This window comes from Bos javanicus, chromosome 5 (assembly GCF_032452875.1).
Source record: "Bos javanicus breed banteng chromosome 5, ARS-OSU_banteng_1.0, whole genome shotgun sequence".
NCBI classification, from domain to species: domain Eukaryota; kingdom Metazoa; phylum Chordata; class Mammalia; order Artiodactyla; family Bovidae; genus Bos; species Bos javanicus.
The window spans coordinates 5,483,390-5,501,491 of record NC_083872.1 but is presented as its reverse complement, the minus strand read 5'-3'; the positions used below and the strand labels follow the sequence as shown (position 1 = coordinate 5,501,491).

The 18,102-nt window shown below is 43.1% G+C and overlaps 1 protein-coding gene across 10 annotated transcripts in view; it reads right to left on the bottom strand.

Moving 5' to 3' along the window:
- GLIPR1 (GLI pathogenesis related 1) overlaps positions 1-18,102 on the bottom strand; it is a 69,319-nt gene that overhangs the window by 40,625 nt on the left and 10,592 nt on the right. For all 10 annotated transcript variants that reach the window (XR_009736271.1, XR_009736270.1, XR_009736273.1 and 7 more), the window contains 2 exons: positions 5,516-5,789; positions 4,465-4,710 (listed from right to left, as the gene is read on the bottom strand). Coding sequence is in view for 6 of the 10 variants with exons in the window: in XM_061415552.1 (XP_061271536.1) it covers positions 4,465-4,710; positions 5,516-5,707 (438 nt within the window). In the remaining 4 variants the exon portion in view is untranslated. The remainder of the gene's footprint in view (positions 1-4,464; positions 4,711-5,515; positions 5,790-18,102) is intronic.

The window sequence follows — 18,102 nt, the reverse complement described above, 5'->3', positions numbered from 1 at the left end:
CTAACTATTCAGAAACTTAGGAGAAGGCAGTGGCAACCCACTCCAGTACTCTTGCCTGGGAAATCCCACGGATGGAGGAGCCTGGTAGGCTACAGTCCATGGGGTCGTGAAGAGTCGGACTCGACTGAGTGACTTCACTTTCACTTTTCACTTTCATGCACTGGAGAAGGAAATGGCAACCCACTCCAGGATTGTTGCCTGGAGAATCCCAGGGACGGGGAGCCTGGTGGGCTGCCATCTATGGGGTCGCACAGAGTTGGACACGACTGACGTGACTTAGCAGCATTCAGAAACTTAGAGCAAATCTGTTGGCAACAAAATATCTAATTTGAATAATCTTCCATATGAATATAGCCAAATTCTTCCACAGTTCAAATTTATCTCTAGTGAAGACAGAACTAAAGTGTTAACATGTCCAGAAATAACACACTTTCATGAAGTAATAACGAATCTTTATCTATTGCCTTTACTCTGTAAGCCACTGCTCACCAACCAAAATCTAAAAGATGAGGCTAAGTGGGAAGTTAGAAATACCCACTCAAGGTCATTTCCAGCATGATTTTAAAATGGCAGCTGAGTAATCCTGAACACCCTAGCAAGGTTTCTTGCAAGGATAAAAACAGGAATTCTTTGACCAAGCTGTCAGAGCCTTCTTCCAATATAATTGGTGGAAAAATAACTCATGGAACAAATCTAAACTTTGTTCAATGACTACTAAACAATAGTACTTTACTAGGTGATTTACACACATTATATTTTTTAATCTTTGCAGCATATCATATCTGACTCCTGACTCTTCCTCTTACTAGCTAAATGGCACTGGGATAACGACTTCTTGATCTGTCTGAGCCTGTTTATCCATCTATGGATAACAGCATCTCTTAGAAGTGTATAGTGAGAGTTGAATGAGATCTTAAATGCAGAGAGCTACATACCTTAAAAGGTTATATATTTTATGTATTCACTTAAAACAGTAGTTGCTGGTGCTGCATCTTCCCAGACCCAGGGAGGCCCTGGACTGCCTCTCCATCATCTGAGGTGGGCAAAGACTGTAGTTGTCTCTTTAAAAGAGCAGGTTAGGATCACTCAGTTTGGGCTCTGCTACCTTTCTACACAGAAGTGGATTTAGGAACTGTTTTATGTCCCAAATACTAGCCCTCCTTTCCCCTCCTAGCTACAAGAGGAAAATTTACAATTAAGTTCAGTTAATCTGGGGAGGGCCATCTCTGAAATCTTAGTTCTCTGTGATGTATAATGAAGTTTCCTCCTGTATTGTCTTCCTAGAATGATGGACATGAAGTTGTCTCTTAATCTGCAAACTTTAGGAGTCTTGTCAATTTAACAGTCTTTGTATTATTATGTATTTGACAGGCTAGGTTGCTTGCCATTTTTCTGAAATACCAAGCTCATTTGTGCACATTGTACATCTTCTTTATCTTGTTAATTTTGCCTGTCATTCTCTTTGCATTCTTTTTCATTTGACAGTCTTGTTCAGTTTCAGAACCACTCATATATCTCCTGCTGTGTGAACAAATCCTATGTCTCCATGCTTCCCTTTGGCCAAGTAAGCTGCTCTGTCCGCATCGCTCACATGGCATATTGTCAGCTTCTTCGAACTGCACTAGCCATATGCTGTAACACATCCACTTACACAGGTCTTTTCCCAAAGAAAGTCAACTCCTAAGGGCTAGGAGATGACTCAGTGGAAAAGACTCTGATGCTGGGAAAGACTGAGGGCAGGAGGAGAAGGAGGCGACAGAGGATGAGATGGTTGGATGGCATCACTGACTCAATGGACATGAGTCTGAGAAAGCTCTGGGAGATACTGAAGGACAGGGAAGCCTGACGTGCTGCAGTTCATGGGGTCGCAAAGAGTCAGACACGACTGAGTGACTGAATGAGAACAACAAGGGCTGGGGGCCATTCCCAGATGTGGCCCTCATTTCCCACCACGCTCCCCATTTCTCCTCCCTCCCACTTCTCTGCGATTGTAGTCTAATAAAATCTTGCAAATAAACTGTTATGTCAGGCTCTGTTTCTTAGGAGTCTGAACTAAAATATGTGACCCATACTTTACAAAGTACTTGGTATAGGTGAGAAGCTTAAATATTGAGAGTCAGCACCTTCAAACTGACAGTGATTTCTGGAGATTAACACCCCGATGCATAATAGCACCACATGACACTGTAGGCAATCTGGATCTAGTTTTCTTGTCCTTTAGGGATTTGGGGGAATCCAGTGAAACTTGTTTTCTGGTTAAATTCATTGGTTAACATAAGCCAAAATTAATGGTTCAGTCTAGAGGAGATCTTATTTATATTTCCAAGAGAGAGACCAAGGCTACTGATGATTTGATAGCTCCTCCTTGATTACAGTAAACTTCAGATGAAGATTTCACTGAAATCAGCCCTTTCCCTTTCATCACAACAATCGCCTGTAACTGTGCCAAATGTGTTTCACCTATAACGAGACCAATGCAATCAGAATCTTTTTTACGACTGAAATATATTGAGACTTTTTCTATGAATATTTGGCTCTTTAAAAACACCTTCAGACTTTCCTGGTGGCCTAGTGGCTAAGTTTCCTTGCTCCCAACGCAGGAGGTTGGGGTCCTGATCTCTGGTCAGAGGACTAGATCCTACATGCCACAACCAAGAGCTTGCATGCTGCAGTGAAGACAGAAGATCCTGCATGCTGCAACTAAGACCAGCACAGCCAAATAAATATGGAAATAAAAAAACAAAAACATCTACTGTTGCACCTTCACTGGCTTGTTAGAAATGTTTTTGCTCTCAGACATTATTTCCCTGATAGCTCAGTTGGTAAAGAATCTGCCTACAATGCAAGAGACCATGGTTTGATTCTTGTCTGAGGGAGATCCTTTAGAGAAGGGATAGGCCACCCACTCCAGTATTCTTGGGCTTCCCTTTGTGGCTCAACTGGTAAAGAATCCACCTGCAATGTGGGAGACCTGGGTTCGATCCCTGGTTTGGGAAGATCCCCTGGGAAAGGGAAAGGCTACCCACTCCAGTGTTCTGGCCTGGAGAATTCCATGGACTGTATAGTCCATGAAGTCACAAAGAGTTGGACACAACTGAGCCACTTTCACTTTCATCATTTCAACAGTTTTTTTCTACATTAAAATCAGTCATACATAGGTTCACTGCCTTTAGTTATTTGTCAAGGACTGACAGAAAATAAAAGTAAATGAACAAGATGTGGCCAGTATACGGAGGCAGTATATTAAAAAGACTGTAGAAGATGCCTCCTAGGGATTTGTTTCCATCATGCTGCAAATATGAGTTAGGATTAGGAAGCCAAAAACAGCTTGACTTTTTAAAATACAATCTCATTGAGAGACTCTGAATGTAGCTATCAAGACTTATACTGTAGATTTGTGGGCAGGATAGCTGCAGGATTGTCTGTACAAGTTTTCATGTTGGTCTTTCCATTGAGGCTGGGACTGTGGGTTTTTTTCTTCCTCTTTACATCATAGATATTTAGTCCCTGTTTGAAAGACTACGAGGATAAAGAAGAGCCAGTTCTTGTTGATGTTTCTGTCTGAGAGGCTTACTTCTCCTAATTTTATAGTCCCCGAACAGCTACCTCAAATTTCCTAGAGGACTTGTTCGTGTGTGCTCAGTTGTTCAGTCGTGTCTGACTCTGAAACCCCATGGACTGTATGCAGTCCATCAGGCTCCCGTATCCATGGACATTTTTGAGGCAAGAAAACTAGAGCCGTTTGCCATTTCCTCCTCCAGGGGATCTTCCCGACCCAAGGATCGAATCCATGTCTCTTGTGTTTCCGGCATTGGCAAGCAGATTCTTTTACCACTGCAACACCTGGGCCTGGAAATAAATCTACTCACTCGTAAGGCCCTTTGATTGTTCACAAGGGAACAAAGTACCATGGGCAGAAGGGTGTTATCAGAATTAATCAAAGGCTGTCCAGATTGGTGGGCCTCACATTTAATGTCTGTCCACGTCATACACTCTTCAAGCACCATTTCCTCTGGTATTGAACTCTGTTCCATTTATTTATTTTTGAAGACAGCCTGTCATCCCTACTCTCTCATATTTGTAGGGACACTGCTTGCTGCTGCTAAGTTGCTTCAGTTGTGTCTGACTCTGTGCGACCCCATAGACGGCAGCCCACCAGGCTCCCCCGTCCCTGGGATTCTCCAGGCAAGAACACTGGAGTGGGTTGCCATTTCCTTCTCCAATGCATGAAAGTGAAAAGGGAAAGTGAAGTCGCTCAGTCGTGTCCGACTCTTCGAGAACCCATGGATTGCAGCCTACCACGCTCCTCCGTCCATGGGATTTTCCAGGCAAGAGTACTGGAGTGAGGTGCCATCGCCTCCTCTGATGGGGACATTAGTATACTCTATTTTCTTCACATCAGATTCCAGTTTTCCCCTCACCCATGAGATGACCATTTCTAGAGAATTTAGGTCAGATACGTACCTGAGTGTAATGGCCACAGACTTTGTTGCATTTCCGAGTCTTGAAATCATAGTATTTAACTTCATCATACCAGTCTGTGATGGCTGAAGACACAGAAAAAATGGATAGAGACCCAGTCCAGAGGTTTTCTCCCAGTGAAGTGAAATTTGGGTGCAGCTTGTAGGGTGGTTTCAACCGTTTGTTGTGTGCAAACTCACAATGGCTTGCCCATGCTTTTGCAATCTGAGCCAGTAGTGGGTCCCATGTCTGCAGAAATAAATAGGAAAGAGTAGGAGGGTCAAGCCTGCAATTCATACAACACTGCAACCAGAGCGGGAATTTGCATGGGAGGCGAGATGCCATGTCCGGAAAGGAGAAGGACCATAGAGACGGAGTTCATCCACTTGTGGAGGATTGTATTATAGTCTTTAAGTTTTCACTAGGGTTCGTGGGAGACATGATAATCTGGTATCAAGGAATTTAGAATCAAAGAGAGTGACACAGACCAACATCTCAAGGCCAATTATGTTGCAAAATAATATATGCTGGTTTCACATATTTTCTGCAATTTTCATACCCCAAATAGCCCCTCTACTATCAGGCTCTACTAAGAGGTTAAAAACCAGGCCAAAACCGTAGACCCAGGATTTAAACTCAAGCCTGATGAAAATCCTAGCCTTTCCCTTGGATCCCCTGCTGCCCTCCTGAGAAAGCCAGCACTCTGCCAGCAATAACAAAAGAAGTTGAACAATGAAACAACAAAACTTCACAAAAATTAACAGACCAAAAAAAAAAAAAAAAAGAGAGAGAGAGAGAGAACTAAATTCCACCTGAGACCCGAGGAAAGGAAGTGCCCTAAAAGAGAAGTAAAACATACTAGCTGAACTTCCTTATAACAAGAATTGAGAAGGCAGAGCAAAACTGGGTTTGCTTTGATCAGAGGTGGTGAAACTACTGCACAATTTCATCACAGAAGAAAATGATCCCAGGGTTACCAAGCATTCACCACCCAAAGCAATCCACATCCCTTGTTTTTGACTGACTTCGGCCACAAGCACTGAAGTTTTCTTACCATGTACAGCATATCACTGGCTGCTGGAGTTACTGATGATCGGAACTTGTTGTGCATTCGAACACAGTCTTTGATAAAATCTTCGTTTTCGATATCTGGCAAAGTATTTGCTGGAGTGGAAGAACTGGAGACCACAGATAGCATCCAGGCTGTCACAGCAAATGTGACTCGCCTGCTCAGACTGTCTGACATGGTGCCCCAGGGGCTGGAATCCAGAAACACTGTAGGTTCCAAGGGTGTGTGAGTCAGCTTTGCAAAGCACAGCAGACTTCAGCTTTGAGAAAACGGGAAGCAAAACATGAGTTCACCACAAGTTTGCAGAAAACCATTTCTCCATATATGGTTTGTGGCTCATTTTGTGGCCTTAACCCCGTCTTTTCGGTGATTCTCAGTGACAGAGCACCTATTGCAACATGGATTTTTAAGAGACTACACCAGACTTTCATTTGAGTTGGAGGATGTTTCCAAAGGAAATTCTGGAATCTCCAGAAATAATAGTCTCAATTTTTAAAGAGGTTCTGGTGGTGAAATAAAAACATATCTCTTATTTCATTAAATGTCTTGCAAAATACTTAAAAACATTTTTTCTGGAGTCAAATCAGCACACTGTGGTTAGAATATCTGGTAAACATCATCACTGGACCTAGAATTCACTCACAGTGGTGAATGTGATGGGAATGAGTTGATTTTGTTGATCCCCCACCACCAAATGAAAAAAAAAAAGTTATGTAAATTTTTAGAGGCATCTGGCTACTACAACTGCCAATGGATTCCTACTTTTGCAGCCCTTGCTAAACCTCTGTATGCTCTTCCCCCCAGATAACAGTCCAGAGCCTATTTCCTGGCCCTTTGAAGGCAATAATCTCCTTTGAAACTTCAACCTTAGCTTTGTCCACGCTCTGAATTCCTGGCTTTTGACAATCTTGTTCATCTACTGTTGGCCCAAAAGTTCATTCGGGTTTTGCTGCAAGATATTATGGAAAAACCCAAACAAACTTCTTAGCTAATGCAATGTATTGTCATGAAAATAGTGGGACTGCTGCAGGCATGCTAGGGCAATGTTTGTCTCTCAGACACATCCTAAAGCTTGTTTCTCATGCAATCAGATCCTGTGGAGTCAAGTGTGCCCTCTTGCTTACATGGGTGGCTGCAGCCGCTGCCTTGATTGACAAAGCCAGAACGCATATGTTAGGCTCCCCACTTCATCTCCACGCTCCCCAGGCGGGGTCAGCTAGTCTCTAAGTTCACAGGATGTAACACCTCTCCGCGTGATGACAGACTACTCACGTGCTGGATCTTTCATCCTCTCACATGGTTGCTAATACTTTTGAATTCAGCAACTTCCCTACCCCTCCCTGATGATAGGGAGTCCTGCTCTACCCCACGTGATTGCTTTGCAGCTGCAGAAATGGTCTCAAAGCCATAAGTTGCTCTCCCAGACACCCCTTTAGATAACCCAGACTGACTTCTATTTTGTGGTGGTGACTGTCAATGAGATTTCTGGGGAAACATACTAATTGGTGATGCCACAGTTTCTCCTCTGAGACTCCTGAGGCTTCTTCTTTAGCCACAGTAACAATCGGCCCAGGCTGCTGAACTCATAGCTCTTCCTGGAGCTTGTACCCCAGCAGAAGGGAAAATGGCCACTATTCACAGACTTCAGATGTGCTTTTGGACAAGTCATCCTCTTGGCACATTTGGAAATATGAATTCTTAACCTCTGTAGCTATACTCTTACTGGTAATGGCCATATGCTGGCTTCCTTATTACAAGATATCATCTCCCTTCTAAAACTGCTACTGTTCATGGTTCAGCTCATACCAAGGAAGTGCTATATCTTTAAGAAAATGATCAGGCTAAAGGGGTTGCTAAACATCAAGCTTGGAGAAGGCGATGGCACCCCACTCCAGTACTTTTGCCTGGAAAATCCCTTGGACAGAGGAGCCTGGTAGGCTGCAGCCCATGGGGTCGCTAAGAGTTGGACATGACTGAACGACTTCCCTTTCACTTTTCACTTTCATGCATTGGAGAAGGAAATGGCAACCCACTCCAGTGTTCTTGCCTGGAGAATCCCAGGGACAGGGGAGCCTGGTGGGCTGCCGTCTATGGGGTTGCACAGAGTCGGACATGACTGAAGTGACTTAGCAGCAGTAGCAGCAAACATCAAGCTCCAAATGGACACCCTTATTCCTTCTCTACCCAATTTAAAAAAATTTTATTAAAAAAATTTTTAATTTTATATTGGAGTAATAGCTGATTAACTATTAATGTTGTGATAATTTCAGGTGGACAGCAAAGGGACTTGACCATTTAAATCACACGGAACAATTGAAGTCCTTACTTCAGATATAGGGTATGTGCGCTCAGTTGTGTCCGACTCTTCACGACCCCATGGATTGTTACCTCCAAGTTCCTCTGTCCATGGAATTTTCCAGGCAAGAATACTGGAGTGGGTTGCCATTTCCTCCTCCAGGGGATCTTCCTTCTATTACCCAGTGATAGAACCCTTGTCTCCTGCAAGTTTCCTATGTTGGCAGGCAGATGCTTTACCACCGAGCCATGGGGGAAGCCCTGGCCGTGTATCCATTCTCCCCCAAACCCCCTCCCATCCAGGCTGCCACATAATATTGAGCAGAGCTCCCTGTGCTATAGAGTAGGACCTTGCTGATTATCCATTTTAAATACAGTAGAGTGTACATGTCCATCCCAAACTCCCTAATTATCCCTTCCCCCGACCCTTCCCCGACAACAACCATAGGTTCATTGCTTTTATTCTTTTATTTTTTTCACAGTAGCAAGCGAATAGGATTTATTTTAGAGAAAAAAGTACAAAGCTCTCAGCATGACACTGGGAGGGTGTAAAGTGTCCCCATTTGCTTTATTCTTGACTGATATTATCAACCATTAAGCAAATGTCCCACAGTCTGAAGAAGACAAATGAACACAAAAGGGTGCCAAAAAATTACCAGATGGATACATCAGGTCAAATGGACTTTCTGTAGCCTCTTTTCCTTTAATCTTTTGACTGATATCCCATCAAGTGAGATAAATGTGCAGATGGGGGAGAGATAAGGAACAAAAAAGTTGGTTTTGCCTCGGCATCCATAAAATTTCTGACCAAATTATTTCCCTGTGCACTCCTTGTAAACCTCCCCACACTTCTGAGAAATTCCTGGGATATCCCAGGAAATCCTTCAATGCCACTTCTCCTTTGGGACACTCCAAATGAATTTTATGGGTTTCCCCCAGCTTTAGGCTATTTTCACTATTTTGCTGCCGTCTGCATGTTTCAGGGATGGACTGAATCCTATTTGACTTACATGTGGTAAAGACGTTCATAACTGAGGTTATTCCTCACTGTGGCATTCCTTTATGGATTAAATCAGATTGAGGAGCTAATTTTACAAACATAAACCACTTGCTTGCAAAAACTCTGGGGTACTCTTTAAAATTTCATGCTCCATATCATCCTCAGTTGTCAAGGAGAGTGGAATGTGAAAATCTAGACAAGAAAAAACTTTAGGAAAGATCCAGAAACTGGACTTTAATGGCCAGAATCTGTGCTGACGGCCCTTTTAAAGAGCCAGAATACTCTGAATAGGGCACATGGATTGAACCCTTTTGAAATGGTCTCTGGATACCCAATGTCAATTGGCATCTCTAAACCTTCCACTTCTGGGTTAAGTGAAGATGATGGGAACTTAAGTGAACAATCTGATTAGTTATGATTAGCTATGTTCAAAAATGAGTGTACTTGAGACATATTGCCAACAGGTCACAGGGCTTGACCTCTGCCAACTGACAAGCCTCGCCATTCTTTCAACCAGGAGCCCAAGTGTACATCAAGCTCTTTGGAAGAGAACACGTGGTGTTACCTCCATGGGAAGGACCTTATGAGGTACTAAGAACCACCTACACTGCTCCCCAAAGGAGAACCCTCTTGGATCCACGTAAACCATGCCAAAACAGGCCCAGAACATCCCTCTCAAGACAGCTGGAGGAGACAGATATTCCAGATCAGTTTAAGGATCTCCAGGGCCAATTCCCAGGTCCCAGAAGTAGCCAGCATCATGAAGCGGACAGTTTCCCAAGATCACACATCAAGAAACCTCACTTTCATTTATTTTCCCATCCCTGCTTTTAAGACTCCCTGTATACACCCACTAAAGAGAAAAAACAACAGAAAACCCCATTTTCTTATTAATGAATCCTTTCTCCATGCGTTCTAAGCATTTATTGGAAGCCTAGCTGGAGAACGCTTTTCTCTTTCTATCCTATTTGTCCACTAAGTCTCCACTGTGGGCTCATTTTCAACTTGTGTCTTGCTCTTACTAACCCTCTCATAAGGGGGTAAACCTTATGCTAATTTACCGAACCCTGGCCATGTAAACTAATCAGTCTATTGATTATGTCAACACCCAGGGGGTGCAAAATAGCCTCCACTAGTCTTTGTTCCTACTACTGTGAACACAAAGTGGGCCAAGTACAGAAGGGGGATGAGTGGCCGGGTACGATATCCACAAGAAAACCACCACTCTGCCTCTCTTTAGTGAGTCATTTGGGCCCCAGAAAAACTCCAGAAGCCCAAGGACTGTCCCTTATCCAGATAAAGATAACAGGTGAAAAGCTTTCCTTTTGCTTTGAAAACGAACATGACACTGTCTCTTTCCTGGGTAACCTACCAGGACAAAATCGCAAAGCAAATTGTGTGGTTTGATTCCACAGGTGTAATCTTTGAGTCTCCTAAGGAAGTTGTAAGGGACTCTAGCATCTCCCTTTTGGGCACAAATGTCTGTCAAATCACCACTTGTCCTGGCTGTCTCAAAAGTCACCTGCCGGACTTCCCTGGTCCAGGGCTAAAACCGCACCGTCAGTGCAGGTGGCCTGGGATGGGAGCTAGATCCTACCTGCCGCAGAAGATCCTGCATTCTGTAAGGAAGATACAAGATCTCTTATGTCACAACTAAGACCCAGCACAACCAAAAAATAAAATAAAGACCCTTGTATACTTTGGGCTACTGCAGCTGTCCCCATGATAAGGCTGCCCCAAACCATAAACTATATTTGGGTGGATCAAAAATCTAAACTTACTTGGTTAGGTGACAAATAAGCTTTATAGCTGCCAAAACCAAACTATCGACCTCTTATATCAGTTATTTTTTTCTCGCTTTCTCTCTCACAGACTGACAGGAGCACATGGAGAATGGAGGTGTTTGGACACTATCAGCTCAGTTCAGTTCAGCCGCTCAGTCGTGTCTGACTCTTTGAGACCCCATGAATCGCAGCACGCCAGGCCTCCCTGTCTATCAGCAACTCCCGGAGTTCACCCAAACTCATGTGCATCGAGTCGGTGATGCCATCCAGCCATCTCATCCTCTGTCATCCCCTTCTCCTCCTGCCCCCAATCCCTCCCAGAATCAGAGTCTCTTCCAATGAGTCAACTCTTCGAATTGGAGTTTCAGCTTTAGCGTCAGTTCTTAGCACCACTTAAAATGGTCGCCCACTTCCAACAACACAAGAGAGGACTCTATACATAGACATCACCAGATGGTCAGTACCAGAATCAGATTGATTATATTCTTGGCAGCCAAAGATGGAGAACCTCTATATAAGTCAGTGAAACAAGACTTGGAGCTTACTGTGGCTCAGATCATAAGCTCCTTAATGTAAAATTCAGGCTTAACCTGAAGAAAGTAGGGAAAACAGCTAGGCCACTCAGGTATGACCTAAATCAATTCCTTATGATGATACAGTGGAGGTGATGCATAGATTCAAGGAATTAGATCTCATAGACACATTCAAAAAACTAAGATCATGGCATCTGGCCCCATCACGTCAGGGCAAATAGATGGGGAAACAATGGAAAGAGTGATCGACTTTATTTTCTTGAACTCCAAAATCACTGTGGATGGTGATTGCAGCCATGAAATTAAAAGATGTTTGCTCCTTGGAAGAAAAGCTATAATAGACCTAGATGGTGTATTAAAACCCATTTGTCACTTTGCTGACAAAGGTCCATATAGTCAAAACTTTGGTTTTTCCAGTCATCATGTATGGATGTGAGAGTTGGACCATAAGAAAGGCTGAGCACTGAAGAACTGATGCTTTTGAACTGTGGTGCTGGAGAAAACTCTTGAGAGCCCCTTGGACTGCAAGATCAAACCAGTCAATCCTGAAGGAAATCAGTCCTGAATACTCATTAGAATGTTGATGCTGAAGCTCCAATTCTTTGGCCACCTGATGTAAAGAGCTGACTCATTGGAAAAGACCCTAATGCAGGTAAAGATTGAGGGCAGCAGGAGAAGGGGGCAACAGAGGATGAGATGGTTGGATGGCATCATCAACTCAACGAATACGAGTTTAAGTGAACTCAGAGTTTCCTGGTGGCTCAGCTGGTAAAGAATCTGTCTATAATGCAGGAGACCTGGGTTTGATTCCTGGGTTGGGAAGATCCCCTGGAGAAGGCAACAGCTACCCACTCCAGTATTCTGGCCTGGAGAATTCCATGGAGTGAAGAGTCCATGGGGTCGCAAAGAGTCAGACATGACTGACAACTTGCGCCAACGCTCAGAGAGTGAAGGACAGGGAAGCCTAGCGTGCTGCAGTCCATGGGGTTGCAAGAAGTCAGACATGACTTATTGACTGAACAACAACAATAACAACCACAACAAGCTAACCTTGTTTGTAAACCACTCTTGTCTTTTTACTGTGACAACCACATGTGTAAAGGTTCCCACCCAAATGTTCAGGATGATGTGGGTTTGGATGCCAGGGTCCTTCTGTGACCAAATACCGCACCGCAAATGCCAGCCAAATTATAAACAAAAGTTACTTTGCTCATAAACTTGTGCCAGATAAGCACACTAGCTGAGAAATCACAGAGAATCTGCCATATATCACAATTTCAAGGTCTTTTCAGCACCGAGGATCTTATTCCCAAGCTTTAAAGACTGTACATTGGAAAAAGCAGTCTTAAAAATCTTTTCACAGTAATAGAAAAAGACTTCAATACTGCTATGCAAACCTTGAAAATACTACACTCAGAAGTTACTAGCTTAGCCTTTGTGGTACTCTAAAATCAACGTGCCCTAAATGCACTGATATTCAGCAAGGAGGACCTTGTGCAATCACTGTTGAAAAATAGCGCTTTTTGTGAATCCAGCAGGGCAAATAATATCTAATTCACATGTGCTAAAAGAAGTTTAACAGTTTTTCTGGACAAAGTCCTGAGAGTGTTAATAGCTTCAGTAGGGAAGTCAGAGGTCTCCAGGTGGCAGGAGCAAATTCACTACAAGTGGCAGACGGCTTTTTCTTTTCTCTTCTAATCCTGCATTGTCATGGCGACATCTGGTTCCACCTGAACTGAACTTTGTCTCAAACCTTGAGTTAACCACTGTGCTTTTCTTGGAAATGTTTTCTTAAGCTATATTAATGAACTATGTATTTGCTTGGGAATCTGGTTTCTTCAAGATTCGTGCCAGTCGTTTTGTGGCCAGGGATGACTCATCCTGTGCCCGTGCTACCTCAAAATGCATGTTGTGGGGGAGGGGCCTGGTGTAAATCTCAATTTTGAGGTGTTTCCTTCCTCTAATTAGCAGCTTGCTAGTAGGTATGTAACTCCTTGCTAAAAACTAGCAAGGGGGCACTCTTTTTGTCCCCTTCTGATGTCTATGTCAGAAGGTTTCTCTGTCTCCTATACACTTTAAAAAGACTTTATTACACAGTAAGCTCTGAGCAATCAAGAGCAATCAAGCAATCCTTGTCTCTGGCACTGGATCGAATTCCTGTCCTCCAGAGGCCATGAATCCTGGCATTGCACGTGACTTATAGCAAAAACCTTTCAGTCCCAGCGTTGGGGAACTTATGTAACAGGATGTAGAGAAACGTTGCCCAGTTGGTTCTTTTCTGCTTGTTCAACTTCATTTTCTGTTTGTTTATCTTCAATTTTGCAATAAGGAGTTCATGATCTGAGCTACAGTCACAAAAACAAGACTAGGAGCTGACTGTGGCTAAGATCATGAACTCCTTACTGCAAAATTCAGACTTAAATAGAAGAAAGTAGGGAAAACCGCTATGTCATTCAGGTATGACCTAAATCAAATCCCTTACTATTATACAGTGGAAGCGACAAAATAGATTCAAGGGATTAGATCTGATAGACAGAGTGCCTGAAGAACTATGGATAGAGATTCATAACACTGTACAGGAGGCGGGGACCAAAACCATACTCAAGAAAAAGAAATACAAAAAGGCAAAATGGTTGTCTGAGGAAGCCTTACAAATAGCTGAGAAAAGAGAAGGAAATGGCAAAGGAGAAAAGGAAAGATATATCCATCTTAATGCAGAGTTCCAAAGAATAGCAAGAAGAGATAAAAAAAAGTCTTCTGAAGTGAACAATGCAAAGAAATAGAGGAAAATAGTAGAATGGGAAAGACTAGAGAACTCTTCAAGAAAATCAGAGATACCAAGGGAACATTTCATGCAAAGATGGGCTCAATAAAGGATAGAAATGGTATGGACCTAACAGAAGCAGAAGATATTAAGAAGGAGTGGCAAGAATACACAGATGAACTATACAAAAAAGATCTAAATGACCCAGATAACCACGATGGTGTGATCACTCACCTAGAGCCAGACATCCTAAAGTATGAAGTCCAGTGGGCCTTAGGAGGCATTACTATGAACAATGCTAATGGAGGTGATGGAATTCCAGCTGAGCTATTTCAAATCCTAAAAGATGATGCTGTGAAAGTGCTGCACTCAATATGCCAGCAAATTTGGAAAACTCCACAGTGGCCACAGGACTGGAAAAGGTCAGTTTTCATTCAAATCCCAAAGAAGGGCAATGGCAAAGAATGTTCAAACTACCATACAATTGCACTCATTTCACATGCTAGCAGAATCATGCTCAAAATCCTTCAAGCTTCAACAATATATGAACCGAGAACTTCCAGATGTATAAGCTGGATTTAGAAAAGGCAGAGGAGAAGGCAATGGCAACCCACTCCAGTACTCTTGCCTGGAAAATCCCATGGACGGAGGAGCCTGGTGGGGCTGCAGTCCATGGGGTCTCGAAGAGTCGGACACAACTGAGCGACTTCACTTTCACTTTTCACTTTCATGCATTGGAGAAGGAAATGGCAACCCACTCCAGTGTTCTTGCCTGGAGAATCCCAGGGACGGGGGAGCCTGGTGGGCTGCCATCTATGGGGTCGCACAGAGTCAGACACGACTGAAGCGACTTAACAGCAGCAGCAGCAGCAGAGGAACTAGAGATCAAATCGCCAACATCCACTGGATCATAGAAAAAGCAAGAGAATTTCAGAAAAAGGTCTACTTCTGCTTCACTGACTATGCTAACACCTTTGACTGTGTGCATGCATGCATGCTAAGTCACTACTGTCATGTCCAACTCTGTGCAACCCTATGGATTGCAGCCTGCCAGGCTCCTCTGTCCATGGAAATTCTCCAGACAAGAATATTGGAGTGAGTTGCCATGCCTTCCTCCAGGGGATCTTCCCTTCCCAGGAATGGAACCCACATCTCTATGTCTCCTGCATTGGCAAGTGGGTTCTTTAGCACTAGCTCTACCTGGAAGCCCCTTTGACTATGTGGATTGCAGGAAACTGTGGACAATTCTTAAAGAGATGGAATACCAGAACACCTTACCTGTCTGCTGAGAAATGTTTATGCAGGTCAAGAAGCAACAGACCCAGACATGGAACAAAGGACTGGTTCCAAACTGGGAAAAGAGCATGTCAAGGCTATATACTGTCACCTTGATTATTTGACTTATATGCAGAGTATATCATGAGAAATGCTGGGCTGAATGAAGCCCAAGTTGGAATCAAGATTGCTGGGAGAAATATCAATAACCACAGATATGCACCACCCCAGCGTGGATGACACCACCCTTATGGCAGAAAGTGAAGAACTAAAGAGCCTCTTGATGAAAGTGGAAAAGGAGAGTGAAAAAGTTGGTTTAAAGCTCAACATTCAAAAAACTAAGATCATGGTATCCGGTCCCATCACTTCATGGAAAATAGATGGGGAGACAATGGAAACAGTGACAGACTTTATTTTCTTGGGCTCCAAAATCACTGCAGATGGTGACTGTAGCCATGAAATTAAAAGATGCTTGCTCCTTGGAAGAAAAGCTATGACCAACCTAGACAGCATATTTAAAAGCAGAGGCACTATTTTGCCAATAAAGGTCCGTCTAGTCAAAGCTATGGTTTTTCCAGTAGTCATGTATGGATGTGAATATTCAGGGTTCATTTCCTTTAGGATCGACTGGTTTGATCTCCTTGCTGTCCAAGAGACTCAAGAATTTTCTCTAGCACCACAGTTCAAAAGCATCAAATCTTCAGCACTCAGCCTTCTTTATGATCCAACTGAGCACTGAAGAATTGATACTTTTGAACTGTGGTGTTGGAGAAGACTCTTGAGTATGCCTTGAACTGCAAGGAGATCAAACCAGTCAATCCTAAAGGCAACCAACCCTGAATATTTATTGGAAGGACAGATACTGAAGCTCCAATACTGTGGCCACCTGATGCAAAGAGTTGACTCATTAGAAAAGACTTTGATGCTGGGAAAGGTTGAAGGCAGGAGGAGAAGGGGATGATGGAGGATGAGATGGTGAGATAGCATCACTGACATGAGTTTGAGTATACTCTGGGAGTTGGCGATGGACAGGGAAGCCTGGCGTGCTGCAGTCCATGGGTTCGCAAAGAGTCAGACGTGACTGAGTGAATGAACAACAATATTATTCTAAACTATGTTCTTTTCTTTCTTTGCAATTTTACCAATTTATTACTTACTTTTTTCTGTACAGTCACCAGGTCAGTTTTTCACATATGAAATTATTAAGGAAGTTTCATTAGAGGGAACTGATGGGGTTCCAGGAAGGCTGCCCCAAGATGCATATCTGGCATGCAGATTAATTCATACTGAAAACAAGCAAGGCCCAAAAGACTCAGAAAGAACATTTGACTGTCCTAATTGCCTAGAGACTTTCAGATAGAAGGCCCATTCTAGGAAGGAGTTATCACCATAGATAACTCTTGGTGCTGTTCAGTCACTCAGTCATTGTGGACTCTTTGCCACCCCAAGGGCTATAGCATGCCGGGCTTCCCTGTCCTTCACCATCTCCGGGAGCTTGATAAATAACTACAGTATGTTGTAAGCTAGGTATGGTAGACAGGAAAGAACATAACAAGGTCTGTTTGATCACTGTCCTCTCTTGAGTCCCACTGTCTCTAGATGGCCCAGCAAACACTTGTTGATCATGCATTAACTCTTTTTGTCTTCATGTGGATTATCTTACTTCTCCTAGAAGTCTTAGACCTCTACCTCCTTCTCCTAGGTCCAAGATGACTTATATACCTCACCTTGCCTTCTATCTTTGCAGTTTCTTATGCTATGTGCATTCCCCATATGTACATATTAAACTTGATTTTGTCCTCTTAATCTGCTTGAACCTGGAATGTCAGGTCCATGAATCAAGGCAAATTGGAAGTGGTCAAACAAGAGATGGCAAGAGTGAATGTCAACATTCTAGGAATCAGCGAACTGAAATGGACTGGAATGGGTGAATTTAACTCAGATGACCATTATATCTACTACTGCAGGCAGGAATCCCTCAGAAGAAATGGAGTAGCCATCATGGTCAACAAAAGAGTCCGAAATGCAGTACTTGGATGCAATCTCAAAAACGACAGAATGATCTCTGTTCGTTTCCAAGGCAAACCATACAATATCACAGTACTCCAAGTCTATGCCCCAACCAGTAATGCTGAAGAAGCTGAAGTTGAATGGTTCTATGAAGACCTACAACACCTTTTAGAACTAACACCCAAAAAAGATGTCCTTTTCATTATAGGGGACTGCAATGCAAAAGTAGGAAGTCAAGAAACACCTGGAGTAACAGGCAAATTTGGCCTTGGAATACGGAATGAAGCAGGGCAAAGACTAATAGAGTTTTGCCAAGAGAACACACTGGTCATAGCAAACACCCTCTTCCAAAAACACAAGAGAAGACTCTATACATGGACATCACCAGATGGTCAACACCGAAATCAGATTGATTATATTCTTTGCTGCCAAAGATGGAGAAGCTCTATGCAGTCAGCAAAAACAAGACCAGGAGCTGACTGTGGCTCAGATCATGAACTCCTTATTGGCAAATTCAGACTTAAATTGAAGAAAGTAGGGAAAACCACTAGACCATTCAGGGATGACCTAAATCAAATCCCTTATGATTATACAGTGGAAGTGAGAAATAGATTTGAGGGACTAGATCTGATAGACAGAGTGCCTGATGAACTATGGATGGAGGTTCATAATGTTGTACAGGAGACAGGGATCAAGACTATCCCCATGGAAAAGAAATGCAAAAAAGCAAAATGGCTGTATGGGGAGGCCTTACAAATAGCTGTGAAAAGAAGAGAAATGAAAAGCAAAGGAGAAAAGGAAAGATATAAGCATCTGAACGCAGAGTTCCAAAGAATAGCAAGAAGAGATAAGAAAGCCTTCTTCAGCGAACAATGCAAAGAAGTAGAGGAAAACAACAGAATGTGAAAGAC